The sequence below is a fragment of the Elephas maximus genome, chromosome 10 (genome assembly GCF_024166365.1).
Source record: "Elephas maximus indicus isolate mEleMax1 chromosome 10, mEleMax1 primary haplotype, whole genome shotgun sequence".
NCBI lineage: Eukaryota > Metazoa > Chordata > Mammalia > Proboscidea > Elephantidae > Elephas > Elephas maximus.
The window spans coordinates 73,357,632-73,377,365 of NC_064828.1; the positions used below are offsets into that span (position 1 = coordinate 73,357,632).

The following is a 19,734-nucleotide window of genomic DNA, read 5'->3' on the forward strand; positions in this document are numbered from 1 at the left end:
ATAAGATGAATTAACACAGTAACCACAACAGTGGACTCCACAATACCACTGATTATGAAGATGGCACAGGATCAGGCAACATTTCATTCTATTATACATAAGTCGCCATGAGTTGGAGCTGACTTGATGCCAACTAACAACAACAACAACATATTGTGAAAGGAGAACCCTAAACATTAATAGTCTTAGTGAAATCTCCTGAAACTGCTAGAATGATCTAGACTTTCAGTCAGGCACAAATCCCACAAACCTTACTCTAGCAGCCTTGATTAACACCTCAGTTTGGGAATCTAAATTTTAAAGAGAAACCCAACAATCCTCTTGTGTACTTAGGTAGCACAGCTTCTACATCGCATAAACAGAAAGGTACAAATAAGATCATTTTCAGTTGACCACTATACAAATCTCAAATTCTCAGTATGTTTCAAAGCCATGATTTAATATTAGGTATGTTGGAAACCATTGGGGTTACTTTTTTCCTTTTCCTTTAACTTTGGTTAGGAAGTGCCAGGTCTTTCAGGTGTACTTTTTGTTGTTTTCATGGGAAACTCTGATTAGGTGTGCTGTTATTACGCCACCTGCTGGTCAGTTCATCTGTAGTCAAACTGCAGTTTTTTTGAACCTTACGCAAACCCTGCTTTGGCATTGGAGGGGTACAGGAAACTTGGAAGGAGGGACTTTTTCTCAAGTACTTCTTTTGACAAAATTTACTGGTAACATCATTTTAAAAAGGGTTTTAAAATAATTTATTTCTTAGTTCATAATTTCTATTGAAGTTTAGTTATAGAATTTTTAGAATTATAAACGTATAAAAAAGGGTTTTTTTTTTATATAGTCACTTAGACTTTTTACTCAACATTAAGATTTTGATAAATAATAAAACAAAGATACATATTTCCCTAGGGCTATGGAAGAACATCTTCCCCCTTATATTTTGATTTTAACTTGTGGACGCATTAGGAAAATAATGTTGTTTTCAGGGTTTAAAAAAAAGTTTTGTTTCTTTTTGTTTTTTAAAGGAGATTATTTGTGTACTATTTTGAGTATGGATAGAATTAGCGGCATTTGGACATTTAGTAGGAATAGCGTGTTCATAAGACCCATTGCATAGAATAAACCAGTTGCTACTCATGACTAAAAGCATGTTTAAGTAAAATTGAAGCTGTCTTAGACTGAAAGGCAAACTTACATTTCCTCTGATAGTACATCCGTTTGGTTAGGGCTGGCTGCTAACTAATCCTTAAGAAGTTGCTGAACTTCCCTAACTGCTGAAAACCTAATTCCTTTTTTTTTAATTTTTTTAATGTTATTTATTTATTTTTTTATTATGCTTTAGGTGAAAGTTTACAGCTCAAGTTAATGTCTCATACAAGAATTTATACATGTATTGTTATGTGACCCTAGTTGCAATTCCTATAATGTAGCAGCACACTCCCTTTTTCGACCGTGGGTTTCCTATGTCCATTCATCCAGCTCCTCTCCCTTTCTGCCTTCTCATTCTGCCTTCAGACAGGACCTGCCCATTTAGTTTCGTGTATCTACTTGAACTATTTTATAGTTCAGTCTCATCTTTGAGGAATTGGCTTCAGGAATGGTTTTAGTTCTGGGTTAACAGGGAGTCCAGGGGTCATGTTTCTGGGAGTTCCTCTAGTCTCAGGTCATTAAGTCTGGTCTCTTAACATGAACTTGAGTTCTGCGCCGCACTTTTCTCCTGCTCTATCAGGGATGCTGTTGTGTTCCCTTTCAGGGTGGTCATTGGTTGTAGCTGGGTACAATCTAGTTCTTTGGGTCTTAGGCTGATGGAGTCTCTGGTTTATGTGGCCCTTTTGTCTCTTGGGCTAATATTTTCCTTGTGTCTTTGGTGTTCTTCATTCTCCTTTGCTCCAGGTGAGTTGGGACCAATTGATGCATCTTAGAAGGCTACTCACAAGCTTTTAAGACTCCAGACACCACTCACCAAAGTGGGATGCAGAACATCTTCTTAATAAGCTGCTATGTTTAAACCTTTTCTTGAGTTCTCGTAATAGTGGTCTCATACAATATTTGTCCGTTTGTGACTGACTAATTTCATTCAGCATAATGCCTTCCAGATTCATCCAAGTCGTGAGATGTTTCGTGGATTCATCATGGTTCTTTATAGTTGTGTATTATTTCATTGTGTGTATATACCGTAATTTGTTTATCCATTTGTCTGTTGGTGGGCACCTATGTTGTCTCCATCTTTTTGCTGTTGTGAACAGTGCTGCAGTGAACATGGGTGTGCATACATCTATTCGTGTGATGGTTCTTAGTTCTCTAGGATATATTCCAAGGAGTGGGATTGCTCGATCATATGGTACTTCTATTTATAGTTTTTTTAAGGAAGCAACAAATTGATTTCTAAAGTGGTTGTACCATTTTACATTCCTACCAGCAGTGTATAAATGTTCCAGTCTCTCCACAACCTCTCCAACATTTATTATTTTATATTTCTTGGATTAATGCTAGCATTGTTGGGGTGAGATGGTATCTCATTATAGTTTTGATTTGCATTTTTCTAATGACTAATGATCCTGAGCATTTCCTCATGTATCTGTTAGCCACCTGAATGTCCTCTTTGGTGAAGTGCCTGTTTATATCCTTTGCCCATTTTTTAATTGGATTATTTGTATTTTTGTTATTGAGGTTTGGCAGTATTTTGCAGATCTTAGAGAACAGACCTGGATCAGATATGTCATAGCCAAAATTTTTTCCCTGTCTGTAGGTTGTCTTTTTACTCTTTTGGTGAAGTCTTTTGATGAGCATAAGTGTTTGATTTTTAGGAGCTCCCAGTTATCTAGTTTCTCTTCTGGTGTTTGTGCATTGATAGTTATGGACTGTGTTTTGTTTATGCCATGATTAGGGCTCCTAGCATTGTCCCTATATTTTCTTCCATGACCTTTATTGTTTTAGGTTTTATATTTAGGTCTTTGATTCATTTTGAAGTTAATTTTTGTACATGGTGTAAGGTGTGGGTCTTGTTTCATGTTTTTGCAGGTGGATATCCATCTATGCCAGCACCATTTGTTAAAGAGACTGTCTTTTCCCCATTTAACAGACTTTGGGCCTCTGTCAAATATCAGCTGCTCATAGGTGGATGAATTTACATCTGGATTCTCAATTCTTCTCCATTGGTCTATGTATCTGTTGTTGTACCAGTACCAGGCTGTTTTGACTATGGTGCTGGTATAATAGGTTCTAAAATCAGGTAGTGTGAGGCCTCCCACTTTGTTCTTTTTCAGTAATGCTTGCTTTATTTAAGGCCTCTTCCCTTTCCATGTGAAGTTGGTGATTTGTTTCTCAGTCTTGTTAAAAAATGTCTTTGGAATTTGGATTGGTACTGCATTGTATCTGTAGATTTGCTTTGGGTAAAATTGACATTTTCACAATGTTGAGTCTTCCTATCCAAGAGCAAGGTATGTTTTTCCACTTATGTAAGTCTCTTTTGATTTCTTGCAGTAGTGTCCTGTAGTTTTCTTTACATCTCTGGTTAAATTTATTCCTAAGTATTTTATCTTCTCGGGGGCTATTGTAAATGGTATTGATTTAGTTATTTCTTCTTTGAAGTTCTCTTTGTTGGTGTAGAGGAATTTGTATGTTTATCTTGATACTTTGTATCCTGATACTTTGCTGAAATCCTGTATTCTAGTTTTCTCGTGGGTTCTTTAGGACTTTCTCTGTATAAGATCATATCATCTGCAAATAGGGGTACTTTTACTTCTTCCTTACCAATTTGGATGCTCTTTATTTCTTTTTCTTGCCTTATTACTATGGCTGGGACCTCCAGCACAGTGTTGAATAAGAGTGGTAATAAAGGGCATCCTTGTCTGGCTCCCATTCTCAAGGGGAATGGTTTTAGACTCTCTCTGTTTAGGATGATGTTGGCTGTTGGCTCTGTGTACCAAAAAAAAAAAAACGAAACCCATTGCCGTCGAGTCAATTCCAACTCATAGCGACCCTATAGGACAGAGTAGAACTGCCCCATAGAGTTTCCAAGGAGCGCCTGGCGGATTTCTACTGCTGACCCTTTGGTTAGCAGCTGTAGCACTTAACCACTATGCCACCAGGGTAAAAAAAAAAAAAGACCAGGGTAAATGCCCTTTATTATGTTGAGGATTTCCCCTTCCGTTCCTATTTTGCTGAGAGTTTTTATCATGAATGGCCATCGGACTTTGTCAAATGCTGTTTTTCCATATAATTGATAAGATCATGTGGTTCTTGTCTTTTGTTTTATGTGATGGATTACATTGATTGTTTTTCTAGTGTTGAACCTTCCCTGCATACCTGGTACGAATCCCACTTGGTCATGGTGAATTATTTTTTTTTGAAATATTGTTAAGTTCTATTGGCTAGAATTTTGTTGGGGATTTTTACGTCTATGTTCATAAGGGATATTGGTTTGTAATTTTCCTTTTTTGTGTGTGTGATGTCTTTACCTGGTTTTGGTATGAGTTATGCTGGCTTCATAGAATGAGTTGGGGAATATCCCATCCTTTTCTATGCTCTAAAACACCTTTATTAGTAGTGGTGTTAACTCTTCTCTGAAAGTTTGGTAGAATTCTCCAGCGAAGTTGTCAGGGTCAGGACTTTTTTTTTTAATGGGAGTTTTTTTAAATTACCTCTTCGGTCTCTCCTTTTGTTTTAGGTTTATTTAGTTGTTCTACCTCTGTTTGTGTTAGTTTAGGTAGGTGGTGTGTTTCTAGAAATTTGCCCATTTCCTCTAAGTTTTCAAATTTGTTGGAGTACAATTTTTCATAATATTCTCTCATGGTTCTTTTAATTTCATTTGGGTCTGTTGTGTTATCGGCCATCTCATTTCTTATTTGGGTTATTTGCTTCCTCTCCTGTTTTTCTTTTATCAGTTTGGCCAGTGGCTTATCAATTTTGTTGATCTTTTCAGAGAGCCACCTTTTTTGCTCTTGTTAACTCTTTCAATTGTTCTTCTGTTCTCTATTTCATTTATTTCTGCTTTAATTTTTATTATTTCCTTTCTTCTGGTGCCCGAGGGCTTCTTTTGCTGTTCTTTTTCTATTTGTTCAAGTTGTAGGGTTAATGTTTTGATCTGGGCCCTTTCTTCTTTTTGGATGTATGTGTTTATTGCTATAAATTGACTTCCAAGCACTGCTTTTGCTGTGTCTCAAAGGTTCTAGTGGGAAGTGTTTTCATTCTCATTTGATTCTGCGAATTTCTTTATTCCATCCTTGATTTCTTCTGTAACCCAGTAGTTTTTGAGCAAGGTGTTGTTCAGTTTCCATGTATTTGATTTTTTTCCTTGCTTTTTCTGTTATTGATATCTACTTTTATGGCATATGGTCAGAAAAGATGTTTTATAATATTTCAATGTTTTGGATTCTGTTAGGCTTCCTTTGTGACCTAATATTTGGTCTGTTCTGTGTATGTCTGTGATGGATGGAATGTTCTGTATATGTCTGTGAGATCAAGTTGGTTGATCGTGGCATTTAGATCTTCCATGTCTTTATTGTGCTTCTTTCTGGATGTTCTATCCTTCATTGAAAGTGGCCTGTTGAAACCTCGTACTATTGTTGTGGAGCTGTCTGTTTCTCTTTTCAATGTTGTTAGAGTTTGTTTTATGTGTTTTGGAGTCCTGTCATTGCATGCATAAATATTTATTATGGTTATGTCCTTCTGGTTTATTGACCCTTTAATCATTAAATAGTGTCCTTCCTTATTCTTTATGGTGGCTTTTGCTTTAAAGTCTGTTTTGTCAGAGATTAATATTGCCACTCCTGCTCTTTTTTGATTGTTGTTTGCTTGATATATTTTTTTCAATCCTTTAAGTTTTAGTTTGTGGTTTTGAGTCTAAGGTGTGTCTCTTGTAGGCAGCATATAGACGGATTGTGTTTTTTTTATCAATTCTTCCACTCTCTCTCTTTATTGGTACATTTAATCCACTTACTTTCAGCGTAATTATTGATAGGCATGAGTTTAGTGCTGCCATTTTGATGTATTTTTTGTGTATGTGTGTTGTTGATAGTTTCTTTGTTCCACTAAATTTTCTGTGCTGTTGTTTTTCTTAATCTATTTTCATCTTTTTCGTTGTTGATTTTATATTTGCTGAGTATTTATGTTTTTCTTTATTTTGACATGTAGGACTGTTCTTTCCTTAAAATTTACATCTATTTTTCTACGTTGAAACCAATCTTTTATTTCTTGATATCACCTTGACTTCCTGTCCATATGAAAGCTCTATGACTACATTACTTAGTCCTCTGTCTTGTTTTACTGTTGTTGTCTTTTACATATTGATGTCTCTATTTTCAGTGTTTTAGCTTTTACTTATTTTTGTTACTTCCCTATCTGGGTTGATATCTGGTTATTCTGTCCTGTGTTCTAGTCTTGGGTTGTTACCTGATACTACTGATTCTCTAGCCAGAGGACTCCCTTTAGCATTTCTTGTAATTTTGGTTTAGTTTTCACAAATTCTCTTAACCTCTGTTTATCAGAAAATGTTCTAATTTTGCCATATTTGAGAGACAGTTTTACTGAATATATAATTCTTGGCTGGCAATTGTTTTCCTTCAAGGCTCTATATATGTCATCCCATTGCCTTCTTGCCGGCATGGTTTCTGCTGAGTAGTCAGAGCTTAGTCTTATTGACTGTTCTTTGTAAATGACTTTTCGTTTATCCCTAGCCACTCTTAAAAGTCTCTCTTTGTCTTTGGTTTTGGCAAGTTTGATTAAATGTCTTGGTGACTTCCTTTTGGGATCTATCCTGTGTGAGGTTCATTGACCTTTTTGGATCAGTATCTTCTCATTTTTCACGATATCAGGGAATTTTCTGCCAGCAAATCTTCAGTGATTCTCTCTGTAGTTTCTGTTATCCCCTCGTGTTCTGGTACTCCAATCACTCATAGGTTATTCCTCTTGATATAATCCCACATAATTCTTAGGGTTTCTTCATTTTTTTTAAGCCTTTTATCTGATTTTTCTTCAAGTAAATTGGTGTCAAGTGCTTTATCTTCAGTCTCATTGATTTTTACTTCCATTGCTCCAATTCTGCTCCTATGGCTTTCCATTGAGTTGTCTAATTCTGAAATTTTATTATTAATCTTTTGGATTTCTCTTTGCTGTCTCTGTATGGATTCTTGCAGCCTGTTAAATACATCCTTATGCTCTTTAATAACCTTCTTTAGTTCCTCTGTTGCTTTCACTGTGTGTTCCTTAGCTTGGTCTGTGTTTTGCCTGATCTCCTTACCTATCTCTTGAAGAGCTCTGTATATTAATCTTTTGAATTCTACGTTGAGTAATTCCAAGACCTTCTCTTCCTCCAAGAGGTTTTCTGGTTCTTTGCTTTGGTCGCTTGCTGAAGCCATCATGGTCTGCTTCTTTATGTGATTTAATATTGACTGCTGTCTCCAAACCATCAATAAGTTATTATGTTTATTTATTTTATGTTTGCTTACTGTGTCCTAGCTTCTTGTTCTTGTTTTGATATGCCCAAATAGGCTGGTCATGTGAGCTACTTGGATTTTTGGCATCTTTGAGGTTCTCGCATCCTGTGACCAGGTGGTTAGAGCTGCTGGTAGGTTTGTGAGCCTAGGAGTCCATTTACTTTTCTTGTGTGGATTCAGCTCAGGTGTCCAGGTTGTCAGTCACTGAGTGTGTGGTGCAGGCTCTCACCTACAGTCCTAGATGGGCAGGCCTACGCAGGGGTGATTGGAGCAGGCACAGATATCTGGTTGTAGTAGAGGGTTATGTGCTGAGCAGGTAGGGATTGACGGCTGCCTCTAAGTGCCTGGGTGGAAGGCGTGTCGCTGTTCCCTAGAGTGCATAGGTGGGTGAGTTTTGCAACCAAACTTTGGGAACCCAGTGAGGTTGGCTGTAAGGACTGGGAGGCACCACGTATTTTCAGACCCCTGTCTTCGATGGCCAGGTAGAGTGGGTGGAACCACCAGTCCTCAGGCCCCTGATGTGGGTAGGTGAGGACCCTACTTAATGGGTAAGGTGGTGACAAATAGCACGAATCTGCCACTCCACCTTAGCTGATACAGTTGAAAATAGGCTTCAGGTATGTACCGTGTTATATTATGCTAATGAAGGCCTACCCTGTTGAAATCGGCCCACACAGGTCTATGCAGGGGTGAAAGGCGTTCAAAGTCGGTGCCTATGCCTTATGCCTGTGCCTAGGCAAAGGGGCTGTACCTGCCCTGAGGTACCAATTTAGGGGAGCTAGCATATTGTTTTTTCCTGTTTGTTATTTGTGTGTTGATTTGTTCCCTCTCCAAAGCCAGGAGAATGGCTCGGAGGCTCGGCAATCAGCTGAAGCTGGACTGGGACTGGAGCAGAGGAGGGAGGGAGCAGATGAATGGGAGAGATGTACTTCCCAGAGCGGGTAGGGTTTTTTTGATCCTGCTCAGTTTCTCCTGGTGTTCCCGTGCACTACAGCAGGGTGCTGGCCAGGTCAGGTCTGGCAAATCCTTGCTGCTTCTGAACTGTCTCTCCCTCCACCTGTCTCTCAGTCTGACTCCTCAACTTTGTCTTTGGTGTTCAGGGCTTATAGGTTTTCGTATATAATCGATTCACTTGTTTTTTGGGTCTTTGTTGTAAGAGAGACTATAGGAAGCATCTGACTACTCTGCCATTCTTGTTCCCACCTCTGTAATTCTGTTTTTAAAATAGCTGTAAGTAATTCTGTCTCCATACATGTATTTTAAGTGTCTAACAAAAAGGATAATTACCTTTGTAAACTTATGATTTCTTAGGCCCAACTTCTAATTAAGACTTTGTCTTTTTTTTTTTTATTAAGGTTGTGTGCTTGTTGAATGACAAATTTGGAAGCATTTTCATAGTCAGGGAAAAAAAGTAGTTCATAAAAGTACATGGTTTGTGGGAAGAGAGATTGTTTTTGGTTTTTATATTTTAGCTTTCAGCATAGTGTTAATATCTCAGAGATGTACGAATAGGAAACATTCTCTTCAGAACTACAATCATAGCTGAAGATGTAGCAGAATCAATCAAAGCAGTAGAGGTAGTATAGCTCTATCGTAAAAGTCCTCAGCTCCTCTGAGGAACCTTGTACTAATCAGTTCACCAAACCAGCTACAAAACTGAAATAAAATACAAATAAAAATACATCTCAAGGTGAAATGAAAATTATTAGCACTTTTAAAGCTTCTAACTAACGTTCTGTGTTACAGAAATTCTTTATTCTCTTGTAACCAAGCTGTTAAACTTGGCATTCAGAAAAGTTTGTTGTTTAAAGGTTAATGAGAAAAGAAAATGCAGTAATTCTGGGAGTGGTCCTTTGGATTGACTTTTCTTATTTTTCTTTCCTTTCTCCACTTTGCTTCTAAAAATTTACCATAGTGTATCAGTTAATGGTGCAAGTTTCTCAAGCCAGACTGGCCATTTCTGTCACCACTAGCTGTGTAGTCTTGGATGAGTTATTTCTTTCTACCTCCATTTCTTCCTGTCTAACATAAATAACAATAATATCTACCACTCAGGTTTGTTGTGAAAATTAAATGAGGAAATACTTGTAAATCACTTAGAATACTGCCAAGCATAAAAGTAAGCGTCCAAAACACAAAAATGTTAGCTGTTCTTATGTTCTGCTCCCACAGAGCCCTTCTCCCTTTTCACTGTTTTTAACATCTCTCCCCTCAACACTCATGCTACAAACTCATGTGTTTCTCCTTATGATTAGGAACAACCAATATGAATACTTTTCTACTTGGTATTACCTAATCAAATTTTACCCTATTTTACTCATTTCTTATATGACAGGTGTTTCTCCATGTGGTCTTTAAAAGAATACTTTCAAATTTTGTGTTTCGATTATGTTGACAGATTCTTTATTCCCTTCCAGGGTAGTTTCTATTAAATGAGTTCTATTATGTTTGTAGCTCTGGTGGTACAATGGCTTAGAGCTCGGCTGCTAACCAAAAGGTCGGGAGGACGTATGAATCCACCAGCCAGTTTTTGGAGACCCTATGGGGCAGTTCTACTCTCTACTCTGTCCTATAGGGTTGCTATGAGTTGGAATCAACTCGGTGGCAACGGGTTTGGTTTCGTTTTGGTATTAGTTGTGTTTAAAGTGAAAGAGAAAAGAATGCCTATTTAGACAGTGTGATGGAACTAAATGATTTGTGATGGTTGAATACCTGTCTGTCCTCAAGGAACACCTTCTAGCACTAATACTGGCTTTGGTGATGTGGAAGCCAGAACCACTTAACTATAACCATGGCTCTTATAGATGACCCTGTTACAGCTATTAATTTAGAGTACAACATGGTATGTCTTGTATTAGGAGTCTGTTTCAGTGTCAGCAAAAATCATTTACAAATTCTTGCTTATGACCTGTCTCTGAAATTAGTCTTTAAATTAAACACTTCCTTATGCCATTAATGGAAGATATGAGACAAAAGGTGTGGTGGGTAGCTATTTGGTCTAATGAACATTTTGGTTAAAAGTAATGGCAATTTGAGCTGTCCTCTGATATAATACTTTTCCAGTTTATTTTATTGAGCTGATTTTTCTTTTTATATGAATCTAATTAAGACGTGTTTCCTAGCAATGTATGTTTGGTGATCTTTTTTTGTTTCCTTTCTGTTTATATGTTAAGGTGGCAGTCCTTGCACAAAAAATTACTTACACTTAAGAAAAATAATTTAAACAGTGAATAGGGTGGTTTCTTCCTTTGTTTTACTTATTTAATGGTTTTTTTTCCCTAAAGAGAGCTCTAAGTTTTTGTAGCTTTTAAAACATAAACTAGCATTCTCTAAGAAGGAAGCAATATTTTGCATGTTCTATAATATTTGTATCTAGTATGCTGAGGGTTTTTTTTGAGAGAGAGAGAAACATATGTTTGGTAAGTGCATATTTCTTGCAGTGTACATGATTCTATAGATTGAAATCTAGTGAAACAGGACTCCCATTTGAAAACCAGAGTTAAGGCTACGACAGAGGATAAAAGCGATCAAATGATTAGCCAGGGGCTAATAGAAATTCTGGGAAGAATGACAGATTGTGTATTAGAAAGAAATATGATCTCATATTCATTGATGCTTTTTACAACTAAAGAGCCAAAAGAAATAATAGAAAATTACTGAAAGAGATAAATGTCTGAAATTTTAGAAACTCATGTGGTGTTGGATTAATCCAAGCAAGAAATACTGCTGGGCAGATAATAAATTTCATTGTGTAGGAAGTCTGCATTCCTTGTTTTCAAGGTACTTTAGGTTTTTTTTTTTTTTTTTTCTCACAAGGTATATTTAAGTAGCTCTAGGCTGGTTTCAGAAAATTCAATTCATGATTCTCATTGTCACACCATATGTGTATAGTTGTTTGGAATAGATAAAGTGGTACAAACAGAGACTTCAAATCCTTGAGTGGAGGAGGTTAAGCTAAACATTCCTTCTGTTCTGTGCTAAATTGATAACATTTTTCCTTCTGAGAATATGAACAATATAGAACACCTTTTCACATATAATCAATTGTAATACCCCACAATTAAAAGAGTTTGTAGAAATGTCTCAATAGGTTTTAATCGGTAGCTATACTTTTACTGGGGGGGAAGAAATAATATAGCCATAAACTGAAAAATATATGTATTTTTTCATTTCAGAGAAGTGATTATCTATTTAACTATTCGACATTTTACTTTGCCACCAAACCCGTTGCCGTCAAGCTCATTCCGACTCATAGCTACCCCTAGACAGACTAGAACTGCCCCATGGAATTTCCAGGGAGCAGCTCGTGGATTCAAGCAGCCGTGGCTCTTAACCACAACACCACAAGGGTTTCCAGGATAAAAGTAACCAGTGGTTTAAATGATTGCTGAGATACCAAAGCTAAAGGAATGTTGAAAACCTCCTGGTAGACCCTGTCATGAAGCAGCAATGTGACTGTGCATTAATTAAGGGTTTTCAGTAGAGATGGGAAATTTCAGGTAGTTCATGGCATTTCTACTAAGCTTCTCTGTCAGTGGCATCTCCATGGTTCCTGCATCTTATCTGATGTTCAGATTCAGTGTAAACATGATTCAACTTAAACAAAATAATTACTTTAAATTTCCATAAAGAAAACACAAATGGAGGCTCCTACATCTTGGTTGTTAAGTGTTTATACAGGTACATGTATGTGTGTGTGGGGGGGGGGTGTTGTCTGTCTTCATACAAATGTACTTATGAACTATAATTCTTCCCTTTGACTTCTACTACTAATTCAGTGGTATACTTTATGATATTATTTGTATAACCAGTATTTTTAAACTTTTTTGAAATAAAATCGCAAAATAAGATGTTGGTTTGCTATTTGTGAAATTATGTTTTTAAATGCATGAAATTAAGTATCTTCGAGCATTTTAAACTTTGGAAATATATTTAACGAATTGTCTAAAATCCAGAAACCTGTTACTCGTTTTTCTTTTGTACAAGCTTTAACTTTTCCTAAAATATAAGCATCCATTTTAAGAATCCCCTTTGGGCGGGGGTGAGGATTGTGGTGAGTATCCTTTTTTCGGCAGTGTTAAGTAGTCACAACAGTACTGGAATAATCATGGTGAAGTTTAGCTACTTTCAAATATGTTGGTTCTTCTTAAACTGTTTGACGCTTTTAATCAATTTTTCCCCAGATTTTTGCCATTCAGACTTGGCATTCATTTGTGTTCTTAATTTTGTAGGTCCAAGGAGAAGGTATAATGTTTCCTGAAATATAAATAAGTAATAAAGTAAATGTACACACAGAGAACACTGTTTATTCATCATCAACATTTTCGTGTTGGCTTTTCTTTTCTATTTCAACATAATATCTCGCAGGGGAGAGAGACTCTTACTCCATTAAACTCAAGTTCTGACTCCGAATCATCTGAGTTTTTATATACTTATGCAATAAGTTTAAACTCAAGTATTTACATATAAATGGGCTCTGTATTCTGTAACTATATTAAAACATTTCCTGCTGTATGACAGAGGTTTATAGAATTTGTTTTTTTCATAGCTACATCGGAAATAGGATCGTTATTAAAATGCTATAAAAGCTAGTTATTTCTTGGCTGCTGTCAATACAACATGGGATATAATGCGAGATTCAGATTCTGATTGCATAATACAGATGAGCCCTGTTAATAAAATGGAATAAAAGCTGGAAATTTTAACTCTTTAATGTGCTTAATGGTTTCCATTGAATCTTCTCTAATCTGATTTAGAGAATGATTTTAAATTTTAGTAGTTATAGATTCTGTTGTATTCTTACAACAGTGTTTATAATGTGCGGGAGTAGCAAAGAGAGGAAGAGAAAGGGAGCAAGAGGGAGCAAAACTTCTAGGGGAGGCCTGTCTCTAGGAAGAAAGAACAAATAATCAAAGTTATTAGCTATAAAATTTCTGTGTCAGTTGTTGCTAAACTAACCTGTAGTGCATTGGACAGAGGTGATAACATAAGAGAGTTTTTGTAAAACTTCAAATCAAATTTCATTTATAAAAGTCCTAAAATCAAGACCCTTTCTCTTTCCTAAATAGTTTGCTTTGGACTTGCAATGTAAACAAAATCATTAATGAACTTACCAATTATTCTTCTCAACAAAGTATGAATTTTCCACATGTTGTCATAGCCTTAATGGACATCTGTGTCCCTGGATAGATTATTCTTAACATGATGAAGTATAGAGTTCTAATAGGACCTGTTTTTATTCTTTTTGCAGCAATGTCATCTTATCTCCTAATTATTAGAACAGAGCTTCCTGCTGCTTTTTCAGAATTTTTAGCTGGAGACTATAGTGGGTAAGAAACAATATTTTACGCTGTGTCCGTTCATTTATTAATTCAATAAATATTTGTTGAGCTCTAGTAAGAAGTAAAACAAATGTAGTCCCTGCCCTCAAGACACTTACAAATTAGGAGGGGTGATACTAATAGCAAAGGAAACATTCAGCAGCATTTATTGATTACCGATTGTGTACGAAGCACTGTGCTGTGAATGATCAGAAATGTCATGTGCAGTCCTTGTACTCTGCTGGGAGGTGGGGGAAGTGTCAAAATAGGTTAATAGGAGTATAAGGCAGGTCTCGGGGAAGAGTCAAGGAGAAATTTCTGGGTATATGGAATATTGGGGATGGGGAAAGGCTGAAAGTACTGACTGTAAAGGTCTTAAACAAAGGAGGGGAATAGATAATACTGTTCTCACTCCTCAGCAAATCATAGTGGAGAAAAATGTGACAGTTAAAACCATACTAGTGTCAGATTCTTATTATAAAGCATGATAAAAAATAAATTATTTCAGGAACTTAATTGTTTCATTTCCTATTTTTAAAATAATATTATAAGCAATGCTAAACCTCATTATATCTCCTTTCTCTTTCCTTATTTTAATAATTCTGGGCCCTGAAGACCATTGATTCATTACTTTACAGGGGAAAACAAAAAGAAACAAATTAATTAGGCATTTTCTTTCACTATGTAGGATAAGAAATGTTGAGGAAAATGAACTTGAGAAGACTGAATAAATCCTTTTTTAAAAGTATCATCAAGTTATCATTGCACATAGTTTTTAAACCACAACAGAAAATCAGGCAGATTTCTGGATTTAAATATTTAGTTATTTTGCTCCAATAACTGAACGTGTTCTGAAATGTAGGCCCAGTTATCAAAATTTAGTTTTTAGCTTTTGCAACTTAGTTTCCATTGACGAATTCTACTTAGCCAACTACAGATACATATTTGTAAGGAAAGTATGGTGTACTTTAGATTTGAATAGATACCATCAGGAAACTATGGTTGAAAGATAGTAGACAGAAGTCCTTAATAATTTTTCATCAGAAGAAGAAATTGTCCCTTTGTATACAGTACTTTACAATCTACATGATTTCCACGTTCATTATCACATTCGATAGTTAACAACTACCCTGTTCTGTCTACAGCTTTGTCTAGTTACATTTTAATTTTGTGCTTAGCTTGATAAATGATTGCTATGAGAAATAGCTATGTGAAAATCACTTTTTTGTTTGCTGTAAAAATATTGAGGGCAACCTGTATTACTAAGACAATTTTATGGGAGACATTCTTTTATAATTTAGGGCTAAGAAAAGATTTATTTCCCCTGAGGAACTCAAGGCAATATGAGGTAGAATAAAGAATGCTAGACTAAGAGTTACAATTTGTGTTCTATCCATTTCATATTCAATGATCTCAGAAAATTCCCTTAATTTCCTTTAGCCATATAACTTTGAAACTTAGACTTCTTCACCTGGGATAATGGAAGTTCCAATATTGTCCTAAGTTGAGATGATCAAATAAGATGTACGTACACATGCTCTTGTAAGCTGATAGCTCAGTGTAAATGTTAGGAAATTAAAAATTTTAAATGTATCATGTAAACTGTGTCATCAGTATAGTTGTCACATGTGTTTTTCTTTCCCTTTGTCCTGAATTTGGTTTTTTTTATTACATTTTTTTTTTTTGTCATATGTCCCTGTGGAAAGAGGTAGAATATAAATACATATAAACTTTAGAAATAATTAAAGTGGTAATTATTTGACAGAACTTATATTTAAACCTAGGTCTTCTTTAAAATGATACTTCTATGATAGCTTCTTTTTCAATCACCATTTACATCATTGTTTTTTTTTTTTTTTCCTGGTTTGTCTTAAAAACAAAAATTAACTTCTGTCTACTCACATTAGTATAAGTTTGATTAAAATGTTATATTAACGTCAGAAATGAATGTTTTAAACTGTATACTACAGAATCCCATGGCCAGTTTGCATTATCTATTGTTTTAAAATTGCATGTTTTTAAACAACCTCATCTTATTTTAAATGGAATGTATATTTCCTTATTTTGGATTTCAAAGTTTTGAAAAACATTAATAAATGACTATATTAATTGATTAAAAAGTAGATGAATTACCAGTTTTTAAAACTTAATGCTGTAAAAGAATTAAGAAATTAAAATTATGGCAATTGACTTAACTATCTAAATAGGGCAGTTTATTTCTAGATAGAATTGCACAGCAGTAGTTCTTCTGTGAGGTCAAAATGATATTGATATGCTCTCATTTTAAGGTTAAATTTACAATTAATTGCAGTTAAGATTTTTCGGATGTGCTTATTTTCTGGGTTATCTGTGACATTTGATGTACCTTTGTGAAATATAAATTTTTGTAAAGATGTTATCAAGAAGAAAGTTTATGTTCATAATATTGTAATTTCAAAAATACTATCAGAAACCAGAGGCTGTAATACTTATACTGAACTTTTATGATGTATCTACATTTTTCATAGAATAACTTTAAAATCTATGGCTGTTAAAAGTTGGAAGCTCTCTGTTAACATTTAATGATCTTGTCAGGGGCATATGATTGACATGATTAAGTTGTCTTGCATCTGAGTTACATAACTGATATGGGATGTAAGACCCTAATTCAGAACATATGATACTCTTGTCCCATTCCGTTCGAAAATGAAATTAGAGCAACTTACAAATAAATCTGGTTTTCATTAAAATATGGAAAAAAAATCTGCGTGCCAAAGCATTTGCAATACAGCTAAGGATTTATACTCTGTATTTCATACTTGGAACATTTTTTATCATATAGGATTAAATCCACAGATGAGACATGTTTTCTAGGAAGTATAAAGCTTTTTACTCTAATTCTTTTGGCCGAAAGAGAGTGTATCTTTAGATCACAGTAGGAAAACAGGAGTCCTGTTAGATAATTATTTTCCCCTTGCTCCCTTAGGAAAAAATTTACAGTTATCACATCCTTCTGAAATCTTGATTTATAAAAAATTCATTTTCATATATTCTTTTTGAGATTTATTTTTACTGATTTGTATTTCTCAGGCTGGGGTTTTATTTTGTAAGTTTAATGATTTCTATTCTTTGGAAGTTATCCACTGTCAAACACAGTTCAGTTGGATGTGACATGCACAATGGGATCTAAACTGACTTTACTGTGCATTACTGTATTACCTTTATTGTTATGAATGGTAAAGAAAAGCACTGTATTTATAATTGGTTTTATTAACACAGATTAAAAAGGGTAAGAAATGATTAATAACTAGTAGCCAAGCCAGGGATAGAGAAGTTATATTTTACAATAAAGTTCTTTTTATACTAGGAATTTAAAGTTCAATACTGTGAAGAGAGCGTAAAGTACACTCTTGAAATGATTGAGGCAGTGCCTGAAAAATACCGTAAACTGAGATGAGTGGCTATTCAAGAGTAGAGAGTATTTCCGCGCTACTATCACTGAGATCATCATAGTCCTTTTGCTGACTTTCCAGACATGGAAAGCGAAGCTGTTGGACCAGGTGATCCCTAAGCTCTGCGGTCCCTTCCAGCTTTAACATTCCATGACTCTGTGATTCCGAGTTACTGCTGGGAGGAGGTAGAGTTGTCTTCAGACCAAGTTAGTGCTTTGAGCAGTCATGTGGCTTCAACAGACATGAATGGTTATCTGAAATAGTATAAAGTAACTATTCAAGATTTCAGAAAGTGGTGCTTTATTCTTACACAAGGTAAAAGAGTCTTTGGGCCTGGGGGTTATTAGCATGCTCCCTTTTGCACAACTCAACTTTCATGACAGCAGGAATGGCAAAACTAACAGATGGAATCTGCTTTGGTGCTCCTTTGGGCCTGTTTTTTTCTCCTGGCACTGCAACTGTCTGGGTCTGATACTGGGTCCCAGAAGGAAGGAGATTACAGGCATAGAGCCCTGGGCTTTCTGCCAGCTTCAGAAATTTAGTTGCCAGGTGTTCATATTTTGAAGTTATCATTTTGATTCTGATTCAAGAGTGACTAAAAGATTAACATGTTGAGTATAATTTTATTTTTTTAATGTGTGTACTCTCTTAGGACCTCCGACATACCAGAAGTTGAAGGGCATGTGGAAATGCATGGAGCACAGCTTCATGTCCATTACAGCTAGAAATACTTGTGCATAGGTTTTGTTTCTGGCACATACATTTCCGGAGAATGTGAATTAGGGCAGAGAAGGGAAAAATATGATCATGGTGCTATTTTTGATGCTGCCACTCTCTTACTCTGTTAAAGAGAAGGGAAGTTGTCAACACCCGATAGTAACAATTAAAAATACATTGGAGAGGACTTCCTTATAAGCCAGGGTATAAAAGACACACAATGAATCATAAAATCCATGTTAGAAGTCACGGGTTGAAACCTGTATAGAGGAAAACCTTTTCTTAATTTAACATGGCAGTGGGAGACTTCGGCTACCTGATAGAAAGTGAAAGAGGATGCGTTATCACAGATGGGGATTCTGAGAACATCTGCCAAATGATTCGAAAATATTGTTTCTAGTATCTTTGTGACCTATTTGTGAGGTGAAACCAAGGGTCTAAGAATTTTGAATGGGAATAGTTCATGGCGCCTACTCCTTCTCAGCCTGACTAGTTCTGCGTTTACCTGTTTAGCAGTTGTCCGTTAAATTTAAGAAAATAGGTTCCCTTTGTTTAAGGTGAGTTGAAGATGATGCATTAACATTTGTAGCAAATTCCTTTTCCATTTGTTTATGAAGCTATGTCTTTTATAGACAAATATCACAGCTAGCTCAGATCTCTAAAACAGTCTATTTCAGCACTGTGTTAGGAGTGTACAAGCAATTGCTTACCAATATCAAAGTCCAAAAGTTTGTAACTGATTTGCTTTTATTTTTAAAATTTGTGCTTGTTCAAAATCACTCCGATAAATAAGTGTTCTCTCACTAACTTAAAAAAAAAGTAATACTTATTGGTCTTTAATGCTCTGAACTTCAGTTTTACCATGAATTTTACCTTGTTACTATCGTGTTTGTCTATATATATGTATGTTTCAGTATAAAAATATTATAGCTCCATTACAGAAAATTTAGAAAACAAAAATTACACATACTATTCTAGCCTAATCACTGTTATCATTTTGTTATTTCTTTTGAGTTTTCCCCAGACTTTTTTACATAATTAATAATATATTTTGTCTTTATAGCATTAGCATATTCCATTTTACTGGAGTATCTTTTTAAAAAGCTGTGTAACATTCCATTGAGTATCCTGTTATTGACCTAAATATTTTCTATTGTTGGATATGTAGAGTTTCCCCCCAACTTCTCTATATTGTAATAGTTATATTCAACAGCTTCATATACATAGCCCTTGTAATATTTTAGATTATTTTCTTAGAGTAGATTACCACACATTTTTATTGCCCTTGATATATATTATGAAAGTGTTTTCCGGAAGCTAGCATTAATTGGTGTGATCACTAGCCATATATATGGGGCAAATTATGTCACATCCTTAAGTATTATTTTTTAAGTAATTTTTCCTAGTTCATTTGTTCAGTTTGCACTAGAGATTGGATTTTTTTCAATGTGTATTTACTACTTGTGTTTATTATTTCTTCAAAACTGAGATCACACAATATATGTTTACTGAATATTTGTTATATTATTATACCTGTAAAATGTTCTTTGTAATGATTGTTTCATAATTGATTTTAAAATTGTCATGGTCTTACACATCTAAATTGTTTTCAATTTTCATTAACTTAAATGTTTTCAACAGGCATCTTTTATAAAAATCTTTGTTCATATTGCTAATTGTTTCTTCGTTTCTACTCATCTTTTATAATGTTAAAGGGTATAAATATTTGAAGGTTCTTAATATCTGTTGCCAAAATGCTTTCCAGAAGATAATTTATAAAGTTTATATTCCCACACCTCATCACTTCTCACCAACATTGCCTATTATCTTATTTTT

At 35.2% G+C, this 19,734-nt stretch overlaps 1 protein-coding gene across 6 annotated transcripts in view; it reads left to right on the top strand.

The window, feature by feature from the left end:
• The window catches only part of SLC38A6 (solute carrier family 38 member 6), a 74,662-nt gene that overhangs the window by 28,882 nt on the left and 26,046 nt on the right, over positions 1–19,734 (top strand). For all 6 annotated transcript variants that reach the window (XM_049899317.1, XM_049899315.1, XM_049899316.1 and 3 more), the window contains one exon: positions 13,681–13,759. In XM_049899317.1, coding sequence (XP_049755274.1) covers positions 13,681–13,759 — 79 coding nt within the window. The remainder of the gene's footprint in view (positions 1–13,680; positions 13,760–19,734) is intronic.